Genomic DNA, 20,221 nt, shown 5'->3' with positions numbered 1-20,221 from the left:
AAGGGAGGGGGAGGGAAATTCTTTTTAACTGGAAGGAGAAATCAATATTCATACCATCAGGTTATCCAGACAGTGGCCTCATCGGGGCATGAGGAGGCCAGGGACTGACATGTCAGAATGGGAAAGGGATTCAGAATTAAAATGCTTGGCCACCAGGAAGTTCACTTCTGTCCAATGGCACGGACGTGCTCGACGAAGCGGTCCCCCAATTTACGACAGGCCTCACTAATGTGGAGGATACAAACTGTAGCTACAACTGAACCAAAACTGCAAGGTTGTAATCCTCAGGTTCAGCAGTTGGCTGCATTGTTCTGCCACTGGATGCGGTGGTGTACAGTGTTAAACTCCATTGCATTTTAATTCTATACCTGATTGGACAGTAGCTGTTCTATAAGATCAACACACCAGATGGTTTCTCTCGTTCTCTTGCCAGACCTGAGTCACTCCTGTCGCATTGCCTGCAGCAAAGGTCCCCACTCGGCTGGAATGAGCTCTGTCGGGGGAGCCAGAAGGAATTAATCAGCCTGGACACAGAGAGGACTGAGATAATTCGGAAAGAGAAGTCAGAAATTAGTTAAAAAGCCAGCAGTGTTGAGTGATCTGAACTGAGCTGGCTTTCTGTGGCTACTTCTGCTGGGTGGATCCAGATGCAGAAGACGGTGGGCTGAAATCCTCACATTGTTTCAGCAGCCTCGTCTATCACCGAAATCAGCCTCCCCTCCAGAGAATCTGCCTATACTTCCTGCTGTCTCGGAAAAACAACCAACCAAGGATCCTACACTGAATGTTGGAGGAACTCAGCAGGTCAGGGAGCATCTATAGAGGAGAATAAAAAGTCAATGTTTCATAGAACGTAGCTCAGTGCAGCACAGTACAGGCTCTTTGGCCCACAATGTTGTGCTGACCCTTTAACCTACTCCAGGATCAATCTAACCCTTCACTCCCACATATCACTTCCATTTTTCTTTCATTCATGTGTCTATCTAACAGTCTCTCAAATGTTTCTAATGCATTTGCCTCTACCACCACTGAGTAAAAAACCTAGCTGTTTTGGGCCAAGACCCCCCGTAGATGCTGCTGGACTTGCTGGGTTTCTCTAGCATTTTGTGTGTGTCGCTCAAGACTTGCAGCATCTGCAGAATCTCTTGTGTTTACAGTCAAGGATTCCTTCCACCTCAGATGCTCTCTCTTCTCCCCCCTTCCATTGGGCAGAACGCACAAAAGCCCTAGAATGCCAGGGTCAAGGACAATTTCTGTACCTGTTGTTACAAGACCTTTTAGACAATAAAGGTGAAGTCCTGATCTCTCGTTCTACCTTGTACCTTATTGTCTACCTGTTCTGTACTTTCTCTGTGACTGTAACACTTTATTCTGCAATCTGTTATTGTTTTCCCCTTTGTAGTATCTCAAATGACTGCCAGGGTGGAAATTCGTCTCTACCAAAGGAGGTGTAAGGCGCTCCTTCCCTCCGCCAGCCTGCAGGTCACCCTTGGGCAAGGTGTAGCACCTGCTTAGCACTCCCCCCCGCCCCCACCACTGGTCAGGGTCACATGAAGCCATGGGAGCAGGTGGTGGATGGTCGTATAAGCAGCTGTTGCACGTCACAAGTCCACTCACCCCAGGCAGACAATGACAAATGACTTCTGTACAAATATTTGCCAAGAAGAATGATGGTCAAGAGATCATGATTGCCCGTGTCATACGACACAGCCCATAATGATGGTAGTAATTATTTCAATACACTGATATGATCTGTATAGTTGGCGGAATCAGATTCAGATCAATACAGATTTATTTATCACGTGTAAATTGAAATCTACGGTTGATGTGTTCATTATTGAGGGACAGAACAGAGCACACCAAGACACCAGCATGCAGGATACTCAGCTGAACTTTATTGACAACGCTGCTTGTACAGAATGTGAACTCCTCCCGTGTGGGAGTGGCTAACTGAACGACATAGGAATAACACGATTAACTACTACTACCTCTCCCCCTTAACTACCACTACAACAGTGAAATGTGCCGTTTTCTTTAACAACCAAAGCAGCTAAGGGTGTGCTGGGGGCAGCGCGCAAGTGTCACAACACATTCCGGTGCCGACAGAGCACGTCAGAATGACACAGAACACAACAAAACAGAACGTACCAAGCAACAAAGCAACAACAGTGAAGCAAGGCCCATTCCTCCCTCACGCTCTGCCACGCACATACAGCAGTCTTCTAATCCTAGGACAGGACAGGTGTGACAATAATAAACCAATGCCCACTTATAATGTGGGTGCGGCGCGTGGCCAAGTGGTTAAGGCGTTGGACTAGCGATTTGAAGGTCGTGAGTTTGAGCCCCAGCCGAGGCAGCGTGTTGTGTCCTTGAGCAAGGCACTTAACTACACACTGCTCCAGTCCACCCAGCTGAAAATGGGTACCGGCGAAATGCTGGGGGTTAACCTCGCGATAGACTGGCGTCCTATCCGAGGGGAAGTCTCGTACTCTCAGTCGCTTCACGCCACGGAAACCAGCATAAGCACTGGCCTGATGAGCCTGTAAGGCTCGGGACAGACTTTAACTTTTAACTTATAATGCAGAGGGGGTTCAGTCAGTCAATGCAATCCCGACTTTCCTATTGCTCGACCCTGTGCAGATCTCTCTGTATTCAGAGGGGTTCCGTGTCAGGACCTACAGCTGGTTTCTGTGACCTCGGGAGGGGAGCCCAGACAAAGAGGAGACACAAGAGACCAGACATTGGACTGATTGGTTGTTCGCTGTTTTTGACCGTGAGAGTTAGATTTGTGCAGTTCCTTTGTGTGCTCGTAGGTGGCTGCTGAGCCCGAGTTGTGAACGACGTAGACGTCCACAGTAAGGACATGAAAACTGTGCTGGATCTGGAAGAGAAGTCGCTGCTATTGCTTTTCTTCTTGGTTGGGCAGAGTTCAGTACTGCCCGACGTCCCTCCTCCAGGCCACGAATGGTTCTAACCAAGGCTCACCAGCCACTGTAATCTCGCACACTCTGTCCCAGCCCGGCGTGTACAATGTTAGCTCTCACGCAGTCTTTGAACCCCTTACGGGTCCTGCCTCGATTCCTCTTGCCCAGCGAAAGCCCATCATACAATAGCTGCTCAGGGATTCAGGAATGCTTCATGTGTATGACATACCAGAGGGATCGGACTTCCGAGGTCGAGAGGGTGGTCCTGCCCCAGTGCAACCGTTTTTCCACTTTAACAACTCTCCCGCACTGGTTTCTTCATGCAGTTCATGTCATCTCATTCCAACCTTCAAGCCCTGTGGTGATAGGGGAGGGGCAAAAGAACGCTTGAATTTGGAGCAACCAGAAAGGTACAGGAGGAACCCATCTGAAGGGCTTGTTTCCTCGGCAGCTTTCCCTCTAATTTTCTTTTAACAGTTGCACGGACAATCATTGCCCTGAGCAGGAAATTTATACATGGCCTGAAAACTGCACGGAACTTTAATAAAACGCTAAATTTTTAAAAATTCCAGCTGCACGACAACGAAGGCTAGGTGCGCGCGTGGGAGCGTTTCAGTTACTGTGCGGCCGTTACACAAGCAGCTTAGAGGGAACATTGTCCATCCCTATGATTCTATGATACTGTAGTATGCAACAGCAGGGCAGCCTGCCGGTGAGATAGCAATAGAACCCAGTTCAAAGTATTGATGGAACTGGGGAGAGAATTGAAATACATTAGGGTAGGATTAGAGTAGAAGATTGGTAATGGCTGATAGGACCTGATAGGGCGAAGGGCTTTTTTAGTGCCTTATGAATTTGTGAAGTCATATTTCAATGCAGGTTCCATCTAACAGATGAGTAAGTGTGATATTTTCTTAAATATATTTTAATATATTGCAATGTTTTAAATTATTTCTAAGTGACGAGACAAGATGTAATTAATTTTATTATAAAAATTTGTTTATGATTTGAACGTTTATAGGTAAACTGCTAGAATCTTGATAGTTTTGAAATGTCTTTGACCGTCAAAACTCTGTGATAACTGTAATGATTGGTAATAGCAAAACTCCACCCTGCGTTGTCAGCTGTCGCTACCTCAGAATCAAAATCAGGTTCATTTTCACTGACATACTTTCTTACTTACTGCTTGTTACGCCGCTGGCGTTTCTGGCAGTGGTGAAGGTCCGCCATCTCTGGCTGTGTTCTGGGCTTCCTTCACTACTGTCAGTCATGCAAGTCCCGGATGGAGACTCAGGAATACAGTCACACTCAGATGTAGAAGGACTCTTCATTGCTCTTTCTGTAACAGGTTTGTTTTACCAGTCAGGGTTGCTGGCCCTGAGCTGAATCCTCAAACCTGGAGGACCGGTGGACCACACTTAGTCTGGCCTCTACCCTTTGATCTGTTTGGCCTGGGTGGCCCTACCAAGAGCCAAAGCATAAAGCCCTGACTCCAGCCAGCATAGCCCTCTGGGTCATTGTTCAAACCCTTCGACAAGACTATGGTCCTCCTGGAGGATCATTGACATATGTTGTGAAATTTATTATTTTGTGACAGCAATACAGTGCAAGACATAAAAATTCTATGTTATAGTTAATCAATCAGTAGATAGATAGATAGACAGACAGACAATGAAAAGGAGGAACAGTGATGTTATGTTCATACATTCATGGCTGTTCCCCTGATGGCAGAGGGGAAGAAGATGTTCCCAGAACATTGATTGGATGTCTCAGGCTCCTTACATGGGACATCTCCAGTGTGCGCAGTCTATGCACAATATTGGGTGTAGCCACCGCAGAGATCTTGGTGTCAATGGCATCTGCTTTCTGCCTCTGGCACAGATGAGACCCCATACTGTGTGTGGAGACGGATTCCAGACTGTGTCCATCGCACTACGAGTGATGAGATCACAGAGCGGTTTCTCAGCTTGAGAAGAATCATGTCCAGAGGTGCCATAGATTGGAGACAGTACATCCAGCCGCCTTGTTGCTTCACCGACTAGGACCAGCACTAGGTCCAGGCTGCTCGAAGGAGCTCTGCACTGGACATACTGAAGGAGCTGTATACTGGAATACTGCCATTCACACATTCACATCACTTGATCCAACACTCAAAGCCCAGGAGAGCAAGTATTTTCTCTGAAAGGTGTTGGAAAAGGCCAGCATATCACGAAGCATCTCACCTACCTTCCTCGTGGACTGTTTGTCCCTCTCCCATCAGGGGAGAGGCTGTGCAGCATCCACACCAGACTCAAAAGCAGTTAATTTCCCCCAAGTCGTCAGGCTGTTTGACATCTCCACCCTTTAATCCACCCCACCATCACAACATCCACATCAGCCACTGCTCTGCTCAACAGCCTTCATCCTCCCCCCATGCTCTGCTACTTTATGATTACTCGTACATTGTGCTTTATAGGACTGTTTTCATATTTATATTTGTTGTGTTTTTTTCTGTTTTATTGTATTTTTTGATGCTGCTTCGGATCCCGTGTAACAATCATTTCATTCAATCATTTCAATCATTACGCTTGTGTACTAAAGAATGACAATAAACAATCTTGAGGTAAAATAAGGATCAGGTAAGATTCCCGGTGGCCAAACATTTTAATTGCAGTTCCCATTCCCATTCCACCATTTCAGTCCCTGGCTCCATTTGCCATAATGGGACCACACTCAGGCTGGAAAAGCAACACCTCAAATTCCATCTGGGTATCTTCCAACCTGATGCAATGATCGTCGATTTCTCTAACTTCCAGTAATTTTTCTCATCCCTCCTTCCCCCCCTCCATCTTCCATTCCCCACACTTACCCCTTCTCTTCTCCTCACCTGCCTATCACCTCCACCTAGTGTTCCTCCTCCATCCTTTTCTCCCATGCTCCATTGTCCTCTCCTATCAGATTCCTTCCTATCACCTCCCAGTTCCTTACTTCACCCCCTTACCCCACCCACCTGTTCCCACCTATCACCTTCTAGCTTGTACTCCTTCTCGCCTGTGGACAGTTTGTTGTCTTTTGCGCACTGGTTGAATGCCCACCTTCTTATTCAGGCTTCCTCCCCCTTCCTTTCAAGTCCTGATGAAGGGTCTTGGCCCAAAATATTGACTGTTTATTCCCCCCTCCCCATTGATGCTGATGCAGCCCTGCTGAGTTCCTCCAGTGTACATATGTGTTACTTAGATAAAATAGATTGGGCTGAGATTAGTATAAAAATGGGTGCTTGGTGGTCGGTATGGGCTGGGTGGGCTGAAGGGTCTGTTTCCTGCTGTACCTGTAGCTGGCTCCAAAAGCCAGATCGGAATTAAGCAGAACCTTGGCGGACACCAAGAATGGCAGGTGTGGCATTACAAGCCAACTCTCAGTCTGCTGGAGGAATTCAGCAGCTGGAGCAGCATCTGTAATGGGAAAGCAGTCGTCACCATTTTGGGTTAAAACCCTCAGTTAGAGTGCCTGGATCAGATTTATTTTATCTCTCTCAAAGCAAAATCTGACATCAGCTTACGGTGTCATTTTCTTCCTTTCACAGTGATAATTTCTTCTGGACGATGACGTATCTGGGATACATAGTTTCCATCGGCCTTCTTCTGACCATGGTGGTGGACAGTCAGCAGCAAACACCCAAACTGAAGGCTCGTCGGATTAAGCCTCCCAAACAGCCCAAACCTCCCAAGCTTCCCAAGCTTCCCAAGCTTCCCAAGCCTCCCAAACCCCCAAAACCAACAAAGCCTCTCTTCCCTGAACCCGAGGAACCAAACCATCTTACAACACTGCCGCCGCCTCTCCCTCCAGGCCCAGTGTCTGTCTTCCCAGACTGCCCGAGGGAGTGCTTGTGTCCCCCTGACCATCCCAACGCTCTCTACTGCGACAGTCGGAACCTAAGGGTGGTGCCCTTCATTCCACCTCGGATCGAATACCTCTACCTCCAAAACAACTTCATTGAGTCCTTGCCAGAGGGCCCCTTCCAGAATGCAACAGGTCTCAAATGGATTAACCTGGACAATAATAGGATTTCCAGTCGAAAAGTGGACAAGGGTCTCTTTAACATCCTGAACAAGGTCCTCTTCTTGTACATGGATAGAAACAGGTTGGATGAAGTTCCTGCAAACCTCCCTCCCAGCCTGGAGCAACTTCGGCTTGCCAGGAATCAGATCTCCAAGATCCCCCCGGGCAGCTTCAGAAGACTGGGCAACCTGACCCTCTTGGACCTTCACCACAATAAGCTGCCGGACAAAGTCTTCAATAAGAACACGTTCAAAGGTCTCAAGAGCCTCATGCAACTCAACCTGGCTCATAACTCCCTGAAGAAGATGCCCCCAACCGTACCTCCACACATCTTCCAGCTCTTTCTGGATAGGAATCGGATCAGTCAAATCCCTGATAATTATTTCAAGAATTTGCACCAGTTAACGTTTTTGAGGTTGAATTTCAACCAATTGACAGATACGGGAATTCCCAATGGCACCTTTAATTTGTCATCTCTCCTTGGCCTCCACCTCTGCAACAACAAACTCAATTCCATACCAGTCTTTAACCCAAAGTTGGAGCATCTCTACCTCAGCTACAACTACATAGAAAGTAAGTCCACCGTTATGTCAGAATGTTTCACGGTTCATATTCGTACAATCACTCAAGTCGAGTGTGATGTTCTCCCAAGGGTTTGTCTATTGGTGGGTCCTCAGGTGGCTGTGGAGATCAAGCTTCCACATATTGTGGTGCAGTGTGGGCTGTGGTTAATAGTTGGGACTTCTAGTCATTCGGTCTCTCTTCACCGCAGCCATTTGACACTCGGATTTTATTCCATTGTAGTTGATGTTGATCTGTGGGTGAACAAGTTTACCTGATCTGGAATGATCAAGAATACTCTCACCTGACCCTTATAACTTACTCAAAGTCATTCTCACCCTTCCCTCCTACATAACTCTCAATTTTTCTATCACCCATCTGCCTATCAAAGAGTTTCTTAAATGCTTTTAATGTATCTGTCTCTACTAGCATCCCCAACAGGCCGTTCCACACACTTACCAACTGTTGTGTGAAAAGTTTATGTCTGACACCCCCTCTGTATTTTCCTCCAATCGCCTTCAAGTTATGGACCTTAGTGTGAGCAATTTGCCTTGGGAAAAAGTCTCTGGCTGCCCACTCGTCAGTGCCTCTTGTCATCTTGTACACTGCTACCAAGTCACCTCTCATCCTCCTTCTGAAAGAGAAAAGCCCCAGCTTGTTCATCTTATCCTCATAAGGCACACTTTCAGATCCAGGCAGCATCCTGGCAACTCTTCCCTGCACCCTCTCTAAAGTTTCCACACCCTTTCTATAACCAGGCGACCAGAAATGAACACAATATTCCAAGTGTGGCCTAACCAGGTTTTTTTTTTAATAGAACTGCAACATTACCTTGTGTGAGGTCCTTGAACTCAAACACTTGTTTAATGGAGGCCAACAGACCATTCACCTTCTAAACAACCCTAGCAACTTGCATGGCAACTTTGAGCGATCTATGGGTGTGGGCCCAAACTTCTCTCTGTTCCTCCACCCTGCTATTATCCCTGTCCTCTGCCTTCAGTTTCAACTTTCCAAAGTGAACCACTTGGCACTTTTCTGTGTTGAACTCCATCTGCCACTTCTCAGCCCAGCTCTGCATCCTTTCTATGTCCTGTTGTTACCCATGACACCCTTCTACACTGCCCACAACTCCACCACCATTTGTGCCGATTCCAATTAATTAATCACGCCAGCTCACGTAGGGTTTTGTCTCAGGTCAATGATTCAGATGATCAAACACACAAATAACGGAGGTACCAGAATCAGAACCAGGTTTATTTTCCCTGACATGCTGTATGTCATAACTTCAGGGGGCCACATGAGTAGCAACAGTCATTAAGAATTTTAAGAAATGCAGTGAAAACTACTTAATACATAGACTATGAATGTAAGACTCAAAATGCACTGCATGATTATTCCTAGAACAGAGAATGTAGAACAGTACAGCACAAGAACAGGCTCTTTGACCCACTAACTAAAATGTAAATCAAAACCCCCCAAAAACTAATCCCTCCTAACTACACCATGTCCATATCCCTCCATCTCCCTCACATTCATGTGCCAATCTAAACATTTCTTAAAAGCCTCAAATGTATTTGCCTCTACCACCAAATCAGGCAGTGCATTCCAGGCATCCACCACTCTGAGTAAAAAACTTACTCCTCACATCCCCTCTGAACCTACCCCCTCTCACCTTCAATGGACGCCCTCTGGTATTCTACCCTGGGAAACAGATACTCTCTGTCCACGCTATCTCTGCCTCTCATAATGTTATAAACCTCTATCAGAACTCCCCTCAGCTTCCGCCACTCCAGAGAAAACAACCCAAGTTTATCCAGCCTCTCGTGATAGCACGTGCCCTCTAAAACAGGCAGCATCCTCTTCTGCACCCACTCTAAAGCCTCAATATCCTTCCTATAATGGGGCAACGAGAACTGTATGCAATACTCCAGACGTGGCCTAACCAGAGTTTTATAAAGTTGAAACATAGCCTCTTGACTTCTGAACTCAATGCCCCGACTAATAAAATCAAGCTTTCCATAAAAAATTGTTGATCACCTTTCATGGAACAATGACTTCAGCCCCAGGATCTCTCTGCTCAGCAACAATGATATGGGTCTTGCCCTTAATAGTGTACTGTCTCCATGTATTTCCCCTACCATGAGCAACACATTACATTTATCTGGGTTAAACTTCATCTGCCATTTCTCTGCCCATATCTGCCACTGATCTATATCACACTGTGTTCTTTACCAGTCTTCTACACTATCCACAACTCCACTAATCTTGGTATCATTTGCAAACTTACTAGCCCTCCCACGTACATTTTCATATTGTAAATAGTTTTATTATGAATTTAAAATGGATTAAATAAAGCAGCCCTGTTTACCTCTCTCCAGGCAGACAATGTCGCCCATTTATTGCAGTGGAATGGCTGCACTTGTCCAGGCTCAATAACTCCTGACCTGAGACCTGGGCCATCTGCGGAGCTTGGTGCCATGTTAATGGACAAGGTTGGCGCATTCGCACGCACTCTTGAGAGTCGCCCGTCACTGGCTTTATCTGCCAGGAGATGCAGTTGGATCTCCGAGAGAGACGAGCCTTAGCAAACTAACGAATCCTGCTCCCTGTGAATTTGGGGGCATCCATCACCGAGGAGTCTCGGAGGTTGTTGGCCAAGCTATTGAAGTAGTTGCAATGGGACTGGATCATTCCAATGGAAATCAAAACCAGAGTCTGAGAGAACTGCTGAGGCAGGAGGGTTCAAAGTTCAATAGTTCAACATAAATTCATTGTCAAAGTACATGCCTCATTGAAATTTTTCAAAAGGCCTCAATAGGGTGGATGTGGAGAGGATGTTTCCTCTGGTGGTGGAGTCAAAGACCAGAACACACAGCCTCAGAACAGAGGGACGTTCTTTTAGAATGGAGATGAGGAGGAATTTATTTAGCCAGAGGGTGGTGAAATTCATTACCACAATTGGCTGTGGAGGCCAAGGCATTGGGTATATTTAAAGCAGAGGTTGATTGATTCTTGATTAGTCGGGGTGTGACGGGAGAAGGCAGGAGTTCGGGCTGAGAGGAAAAGTGGATCAGCCATGATGAAATGGCAGAGCAGACTCGATGGGCCAAATGGCCTAATTCTGCACCCATGTCTCCTGGTCTAGTGGTCTTATACATTAAATGCCACTGTATACTTCTTTTTCTTGCAGGCATTTATGGGAAAATACAATGACTTGATGAAAAACTACATAATAAGGACTGAAAAAGATGAATTGTGCAAAAGAGGACAAATCATGCCAATAATAAATTAAAAGTGAATAAGTAACACTAAGAAAATGAGTTGTAGAGTCCTTGAAAGTGGTAAACACAAGAGATTCTGTAGAAGCTGGAAATTCAAAGTAACAAACACAAAATACTGGAGGAACTCAGCAAGTCAGGCAGCATCGAAGTAGTCGACATTTCTGCCCAAGGCTCTTCATCATGATGGTTGTGAAGAAGAGTCACAGCCCAAAACGTTGTCTGTTCCTTCTTCTCTATAGATGCTGCCTGACCTGCTGAGTTCCTCCAGCATCTTGTCCTTGAAGGTGAGTCATTTTCAGATACTGTTTAGGGAGTGTGAAGACTTGGCTCTCTGTTTCTGAAGTTGCTTCATCTTCCTCCTGCAGAGATCAATGGAACCCAGATCTGCCCAAGTCCCGTCAATAGTGTGGCTATGCAAGCTCATGACCTGGAGGCCATCCCGCGGCTGCGGTATCTGCGTCTGGACGGCAATGCGCTCGCACCCCCAATCCCGATAGACTTCATGATGTGCTTCAGGCTTCTGCAGGCCATCGTGATTTGAAGAGTACGTCCCTGCAAGTTCGTCTCCCCGCCTTTTCTAAACGGCGGCCATCTTTTTATGGGACTGTTAGTTCTGATCATTTTCCCTTCAGACTCTGAGTGTAATTGTGTGAAATGTTCCGAGACACAACTCCTGCAGAAAAATTACCTTTCTCTTAGAATCGGGATGCAAAAAAATACTTAAATTAACCCAAGTGGGATATCACTCTCACACACACACACACACACACAAAAACACACACACACACACACACACACACACACACACACACACACACACACACACACACACACACACACACACACACACACACACAAATACGGACACCCACAGAGATATAAACACACACACACACACACACACACACACACACACACACACACACACACACACACACACACACACACACACACACACACACACACACACACACACACACACACACACACACACACACACACACACACACCCCTGAGCAATTTCCCTGAACAGATGAGAACTGGGGAACAGCTGAAGCTGTTCCATCAGACGTGATCCACTTAATCTGTAGCCGGTCCCCCCACCCATATCCCCTTTGTGAAGAAACAAATGAAAAACAAACCTTAGTTTACCACGGGGGGAGAAAGGCTTTGAAATGCGTGGACCTTGCACCTCTTGAGCAGTTACCTGACTGATCCTGATTCTCCTGCGATGGGAATGTTTGGTTCTGATTGCGTTTTCGTAAGCGATCGGGGCGATGACTTCAGTACTTGTTCCTGTTGTCGGTGAGACGAGGAGAGGATCTGCTCACAGATCAAACTGCTGGCCAGATCTGAGCAGCACCTTCCAGTTAGCATGGAACAATTTGGAAATCACTGCTGCAATTTCTCTCTAGAACCTTTTACCTGCTTGTATTTAATCTGCAATTCAGAACTGAGACCTTCATGGACTTCCATGAGAATTTGACCACAGGGTAGCTATTCTGTGCCCACGAGCAGGGCTTCCATGTTACTGCTGCCTTACAGATTCCAAACTTGGGTACCATCTGCATGAAGTTTGCATGTTCTCCCTGTGACCACGTGGGTTTCCTCGGGGTGCCATAGAGTTGTACAGCATGGTGACAGGCCCTTCAGCCCATCTGGTCCATGCTGACGAGGATGCCCCATCCGAGCCAGTCCCATTCGGCAGCATTCGGTCCTAAACCGTTCCAATCCATGTACCTGTCCAACTGTCTCCTAGACCTTTATTATCCAGATCAGGCAGCATCTGTGGAGAGGAGAAAATCCCAAAGAAGGGTCTTGGCCCAAAACGTTGACTGTCTATTCCCTCTGTTGATACTGCCTGATCTGCTGATTCCTCCAGCATTCCAGCTGCCATTTCAGTTGTTATTGTACCTGTCTCACCCACTTTCTCTGACAGATCATTCCACATAGATACCAGCTTTCGTGAAATATTTCCAAACGCTGTACCTGACTTCCTCCTCCATCCCAAGGGCGTGCAGTTGGTAGGTCAAATTGGCTCTGAAAATTGCCACTTTGTGTAGGATAAACTCAAAAAAGTAAGTTCATTGAGTTATAGAGAAAGACAGCACGGATACAGGCCTTTTCCCAGGGTAGGGGAATTCAAAATTAAGGGGATCGGGGAAAGATTTAAAAGGGACAACGTTTTTATGCAGAGGAGCCATCAGAGGAAGTAGGTGAGGCAGAGCTATTAGCCTTTCATAATTTTAAATACCTCTTCAAGTCACCTCTCATTCTCCTGTGTTCAATAAATAGAGGCCTAACCCTGCCAACCTCTCTGTATAACTCAAGCATAGTTGGTGGCAACTGTGAAAGAGGTTAAGTTGCAATGGAGTTGGTATTGGTTTGTTGTTGTCACACATATCAAGATCCCGTGACAAGCCTGTTTTGCAAACTGTTTATACAGATCAAATCATTGCACAGTGCACTGAGCTGGAATAAGGTAAAAGATTGACAACGTAGAATACAGTGCACAAGCTTCTGAAAAAGTGTGAGGTAGATTATGAGGTCAAGAATCAATCTCACTGTACAAGAGGTCTGTTCAGGAGTTACAGCAGGAATGAAGCTGTCCTTGAGCCAGGCTTTCAGGCTTTTCTCTCTTCTGCCTGATGGGAGAGGGGTGAGTGGGGTCTGCGCTTATGCCGGCTGCTTTAATGAGGCAGCAAGAAGTGTAGGGAGAGTCCTGAGTTTTCCTGAGCCATGTCCACAACTCTCTACAGCTTCCTGGGCTGATCAGTTATAACAGAGAAATAGGACGAGGGGTAGATGGATGGGTCTGGTTCTCAGCAGCTGGCCTAGGCCCAAGGGACCAGATGGCCTCTTTCTGTATCATTTTAAGATACATGTTCCTTCTGAAGATTTTTCTTTAATCATTTTGAAGAGTTTGCTCTGTGTAACCTTGCCTATATACAAGATTAATAGTTCACAGATTGGCTGGAGGAGCCATCATTGTCCTTAGTTACTTATTTCCTACCCCTTACACCACTGGCGTTTAGGGCAGCAGTGAAGGTCCTCCTTCTCTGGTGGTGTTCAAGGCTTCCTTCATCATGTCAGTAGCTTCCTCTCAGTTTTCACTACTGTCAGTCACGCAAGTCCCAGGTGGAGACTCTGGAATACCGTCACACTCAGGTCTAGAAGGCATCTTCATTGCTGTTTCCATAACAGTTTTGTTTGACCAGTCAGGGTTGTTAGCCCAGTGCTGAACCCCTGAACCTGGAGGTTCGGTTGACCAACTCCAAGTCTGCCCTCTACCCTTTGACCTGTTTGGCATGGGTGACCCTACCAAGAGCCAAAGCATAAAGCCCCAACTCCAGCCAGCATAGCTCTCCGGGTCAACGAGGCACAGGGAAGCCTCCAAACCCTACAACCAGGTTCTGGTCCTCTCGGAGGATCACTGTTCATAAGGCCTGATAAACTTGACCAGACATCGAAATGATTAAATAACTATTTTCAAGATTCAAAGATCCAAAGTATATTTATTATCAAAGTATGTAGGCAATATACAACCCTGAGATTCGTCCTCCCCACAGACAGCCATGAAACAACGAAAACCATGGAACCCATAAAACATCAAACCCCCAATGCACATAAAAGAAGAGCAAACCACATAAACGGAAAAATATGAGTAAAAACACTGAATATAAAACATCAAAGCCTAAAGTAATTGAAAACAGTCTTGGATTTTGCCCTTGTTGGCAACCAACACAGATGAACCAGAGCTAAGAAACTAATAGAAGCAGATGTTAAGTATCAGTTCTCAGTTTCATCAATGTGCTGTTGTGAGGGTGGAGGAACTGAGAATGAATGCTGGTTGAAATTCAAACACGTTGGACTGGGCCAGTTCTGCATCAGAATCATAACATAGAGGGATACAGCACAGAAATAAGCTCTTCACCCCATGTCGGTTCCTGCTATCTACAACATCCGGACATTGGCTAGTGATGCCTCAGTGCCTACAATGTCTCCAGCCCAAGTACCGACTTCACAAAGCAGCCCAGATCCTTCAGACCCCTGACGAGGGGAAGAAAACCAGACAATGCCAGAAATATTCAGTAGGTCCAGTAACATCTGGAAAGGAGAAACAGAGATAATGTTTCGGGCAAAAGTAGTGAATGGAAATCCTGTGCGAGAACAGGGGAGAAGATCTCCAAATTTGACGTTTCTGGAAGAGAACCATGTGAATTGCACAGCATTTTCTGTTTTTATTGAAGAATGTCATTATCTGTGGTTTCTACAGATTTTAATTTACTATTGATGAGGTTATGTAGGAACTGTGTGTATGTGTTGGGGGGGGGGGGGGCGGGATATTTAACTCCTCCTATCCACTCCACCATTCATTAAGGTCAAGTCTGATGTGTGAGTATGTTCAATAGATCTGACTTGTTCCCCAACCCTTAAAACCACTAGTTAACAATCAAATAGATTGAAAGAGCACAGAGAAAATTTACAAGAATGTTGCCAGGTCTGGAGGTCGTGAGGTAAGGGGAAAGGTTGGATAGGTTAGGACATTATTCCCTAGTGTATAGGAGAATGAGGGAGGATTTGATAGAGGTATACAAAATTACGAGGGATATAATTAAGGTGAATGCATGCAAGCTTTTTCCACTGAGTTTGGGCGAGACTAGAGCTAGAGGTTAGAAGTTAAGGGTGAAAGGTGAGATGTTTTAAGGGGAGCCCGAGGGGAAATCTCTTCACTCTGGGGGTTTTGCGAATGAGCTGTCAGTGCAGATTTGACTGCAGTAATAGAGAGAAGTTTGGATAAGTACACGGATGGGAGGGGTACAGAGGGCTGGTGTGGGTTGTTGGGACTAGGCAGCTTAATAGATGGGCACAGGATAATCAGCCAATCCAGTGAGTAGTGATGGGCTGGATTACATTGTGTGCTGTTGTAGCTGATCCAGCTAGGTGGAATCAGTGGACGAGACACATTACGGAACGCTGAGCCGCTGACTCGCTCCGGCTTTCATACGATTGGACTGGCTGGTCAGTGAAGAGCCACCAGTATTAACTCACATGGAAGTCCATTGACTCCCCGTCCCCCTTCTAATTAATATATTACATCGGTCTTTAAAGCTGCAATATTTTATAGCAGATAAGTTTACTTCAACAATTCACTCATTTCTTTCCATCTTACAGTATAAACCGTTTAATTTGAGATTTCGATATAAACAAGTGCATGACATACAGCAGGTAGTCTTCAGTTCATCTGTATCCATTTCAGAGCTAAGCTTTGGCAAGAAATGTTTACTGCTATAACCCTTCTGTTCTCTCAACTTACATGTTTAATTCTCAAATATTAATTATACAAAAATGTGCAAGTACTTTGAAGATTTTCTAGCTTGTAAGTTTTATTAAGCAGTGATTGTGACGATGATAATAATTATGAGCAACATATTTTACTATAATAAATTGCAGCTTTAAGCCCCTCTTTCGTAGCTATTGATACACAAAGCTCTCTCTCACACCTTGCCTTCTGCTTCTTTGCAGGGATCTGTATACACTGCAGTGCAGTTCAATTGCATTGTTCTTGCAGGAAAGCAAACGTTGTAGGCAGCTACAAAAAAATAAATGGAACATGATTTTCCTCGGCAAAACAAAACTGGAGTTATTTTTAACGTTATCAAGGATAGCTTAAGTGTTTACACTCAGTGGCCACTTCATTTGGTACACCTGTATACCTGCTTGTTAATGCAAATATCTAATCAGCCAATCATGTGGCAGCAACTCAATGCATAAACACATGCAGACATGGTCAAGAGGTTCAGGTATTGTCCTGACATCAGAATGGGGAAGTCATGTGATCTAAGTGATTTTGCCTGTGGAATGATTGTTGGTGCCAGACAGGGTGGTTTGAGTATCTCAGAAACTGCTGATCTCCTGGCATTTTCACACACAACACTCTCTAGAGTTTACAGAGAATAATGCAAAAAACAAATTTTAAAAATCTAGTCAGCTTCAGTTCTGTGGGCAAAAACGCCTTGTTAATGAGAGAGGTCAGAGGAGAATGGCCAAACTGATTCAAGTTGACAGGAAGGTGACAGTAACTCAAATAATCCTTTGTTACAGCACTGGTGTGTAGAAGAGCATCTCTGAATGCATAACACATCACACCTTGAGGTGGATGGGTTACAACAGCAGAAGACCACAAACATGGCCCTGTGATACCTAATGAAGTGGTCACTCAGTACATTTGGGTCTTTCTGCTCAATGATCAACCACCAGCCACATCATCTCCGGTCCACCCCTCCTGCTTTCTGTAGGGACTGCTCTGCCCATGATTCCCTGGTTTGCAAATCCCACCTCACCCATCCTTGCCCCTCCCTAGGACCTTTCCCCTGTAATCATAGGTGGTGCCTACATCTCCTCCATGACCCATCCACATTCACCACCACCCATCCACATTCACATACATCTCACCCTTGTCCGTTGCATCTTGTGCTCCTGATGTGACCTCCTCTACATTTGTGAGACCAAGCGAATGAGGGCGGGGCAACCACTTTGTGGAGCACCTTCTTTCCATTCACTGTGGTCTTCTAGACCTCCCAGTTACCCACCATTTTAATTCCTCTCCCCTTTCCTAAACTGAACTGTCTGTCCTCGGCTTCCTCCATTACCAGGGTGAAGCTAAACGTAAACTAGAGGAACAGAACCGCATGAGCTCCAGGGTTAACTACAATCCAACCGCATGAACATTGAATTTCCCAACTTCAGGTAACCTGCTCCACCTCTTGCCCTTTTCTCTCTCCTCCTGATCTCCTCAGTTCCTCCTATCCCAGCTCCCACACCTGCTTTCTTTCCTCCCTCCATCTGTCCATCACCCACACACTCCTCCCACTGGGTCCCCACCCCCCACTGTTCCCATCTGTCCATCACCCACATACTCCTCCCACTGGGTCCCCTCCCCCCACTGTTCCCATCTGTCCATCACCCACACACTCCTCCCACTGGGTCCCCTCCCCCCACTGTTCCCATCTGTCCATCACCCACATACTCCTCCCACTGGGTCCCCTCCCCCCACTGTTCCCATCTGTCCATCACCCACACACTCCTCCCACTGGGTCCCCACCCCCCACTGTTCCCATCTGTCCATCACCCACACACTCCTCCCACTGGGTCTCCTCCCCCCCACTGTTCCCATCTGTCCATCACCCACACACTCCTCCCACTGGGTCCCCTCCCCCCACTGTTCCCATCTGTCCATCACCCACACACTCCTCCCACTGTTCCCATCTGATTTGGTTCCATGCTCTCCAATCAGATCCCAGCATCTGCAGCCCTTTGTCACCTCCACCCATCACCTCCCAGCCTCTGTTGCTATTCCCCCTGTCAACCCTCTCACCTGAATCTACCTATCACCTCCCAGCCTTTGTCACTGCTCCCACACTCCCCTCCCCCGGCAGCCTATCACCTCTCACCTGGCAGCTCTTCCCCATCGTTCTACACTCTCCACTCTCTCAATTCAAATGAAGGGTCTCAAACCTAAAGTTTAACTGTTCATTTCCCTCCACAGATGGTGCCTGAGCCACTGAGTTCCACCAGCAGTTTGTTTTTTTTGTGTGGAAAGATACAATTTATAGGTTCACAAACAATAGGTGTGAAGCCATTGGACTTGGTTGTGAAGAAGGATGCCTTCTTCCAGTTTTCTGCAATGAGGAGATTTCCTTTGGCTCAGGGTACCCCATGGCTGTGTTCTGATTGGAAAGCGAGGACAGAAGACATTGCATCCAGCGTGTTTGCTATTTGCCAGTTTAAAGCTTTATCACAGAATGATGGGTCATCAATCTTCCGTTTGGATTAATTATCACAATAAGCCATCTAAAGAGAGATAAAGATTACCGTTATTTGTCACATGAAGCATACAGTGAAATGCATTGTTCATGTCAACAAGCAACACAGTGGTTTGAGCTTGTGTTTGTGATTGTGCTGGGGGAGGGGGTGGGTGAATAAATGTCACCATGCTTCCAACACCAACGTAGCATGCCCACCAACTCACCAATTCTTTGTAATGTGCGAGGAAACTGGAGCACCTGAGGAAACCTATGAGGTCATGGGGAGAACAGAGAAACTCCTAACAAATTCCTTAGAGACAGGAATTGAACCCTGATCAGTGAGTGCTACACTGCTAACTAATCCAATAGAGACACAAGGAGTGGCAGATGTCGGAACACAGCTTGTGTCTCTATCTCCACTGTCCCCTCTGCCCTGAGTCCACCTGATTCAAAACCCAAGCCTGTCTCATCACTCATGCCCTGGGGAATTCCTGCTGCTTTGAAAGGTTGGAAAGCTGGTGAGATTTTCCAAGACATTAGATTATATTAAAGATCAGCTTTTATAGGTCATATGTATGTTGAAGCACAATGAAATGCATCATGTTTTCATCAAATGAGATCAGCGAGGAAACTGCTCAACAGCCCGCACGTGTCGCCATGTTTAAGACGCCAACATAGGTTCAAAGGTCAAGTTTAATGTCAGAGAAATGTATACAATATGCATCCTGAAATGCTTTGTCTTTGCAAGACATCCACGAAAACAGAGAAGTGCCCCAAAGAATGAACGACAATTAAATGTGAGAACCCCAAAGTCCCCCCCAGCTCCTCTTCTCAAGCAAGCAACGATCCCCCCTCCCCCCACCAGCAACAAAAATTGCATCGGTACCTTCACCGAGCCCAAGCGAAGCAATAGCGAAGACACAGACCAAAGTTACACCAAAAGCTTCATATTTCATCCAAAATTCGTCAACCCACAGGTTCTTTCTCTCCCGGGCAAGGGAGAGGGAGGTGTCCCCCACTTTCACAGCGAGTGGGAGACATAATAACAACCCACTGGTTTACGATGTTAAAAGTCAGTTTTGTCGCTCTTTTCGAGCTCTGTGTCCAAAGATCGCAAAGACCTCGGGTCTTCGGGCCCACAGCAAAAGATTTTCTGGCCTCCCCCGACGACACGAGTCTCCAGCTGTGACACCGACCCTAAAACCGCCCTTCTCCGGAGCCCTAAGATCATAGGCTTCCGAACACGATCAAGACTCTCAGGCCAAACCCTTGGCTTGTCGAATAGCGGCCAGTCATTGAACATAGCATGCTCACAAATCGCAAAACCTAACTCCACATTTTATTTTGGAATGTGGGTGGAAACTGGAGCACCCAGAGGAAATCCAATCGGTCAAGGAGAGGACCTACAAACTCCTTACAGGCAGCAGCAGGAATCGTGATCGTTGGCACAGTAACAGCGTTATGGCAACCGTTACGCCACTGTACTGTGAAAGAAAATTATCCTTCTGTATTTTTCCCTCTTGTGGAAACATCAGAATTAGATATCTAAGTAACCAAGGGTGATCAAATTCATCCTCAGTCATCCTTGAGGTAGGTAATTGAGAATTTA

The 20,221-nt window shown here is 46.2% G+C and overlaps 1 protein-coding gene across 1 annotated transcript in view; it reads left to right on the top strand.

Moving 5' to 3' along the window:
* prelp (proline/arginine-rich end leucine-rich repeat protein) overlaps positions 1-16,442 on the top strand; it is a 31,976-nt gene extending 15,534 nt beyond the window's left edge. Inside the window, exons 2-3 of the mRNA XM_073030845.1 lie at positions 6,487-7,535; positions 11,170-16,442. Of these exons, the coding sequence (XP_072886946.1) occupies positions 6,506-7,535; positions 11,170-11,345 (1,206 nt within the window). The 5' untranslated portion in view covers positions 6,487-6,505 and the 3' untranslated portion in view covers positions 11,346-16,442. The remainder of the gene's footprint in view (positions 1-6,486; positions 7,536-11,169) is intronic.
* The last annotated feature ends 3,779 nt before the right edge of the window (positions 16,443-20,221 follow it).

Source organism: Hemitrygon akajei, chromosome 27 (genome assembly GCF_048418815.1).
Source record: "Hemitrygon akajei chromosome 27, sHemAka1.3, whole genome shotgun sequence".
Taxonomy (NCBI): domain Eukaryota; kingdom Metazoa; phylum Chordata; class Chondrichthyes; order Myliobatiformes; family Dasyatidae; genus Hemitrygon; species Hemitrygon akajei.
Note: the sequence above shows the minus strand (reverse complement) of the source record. Positions and strands in the feature narration are given on the sequence as shown.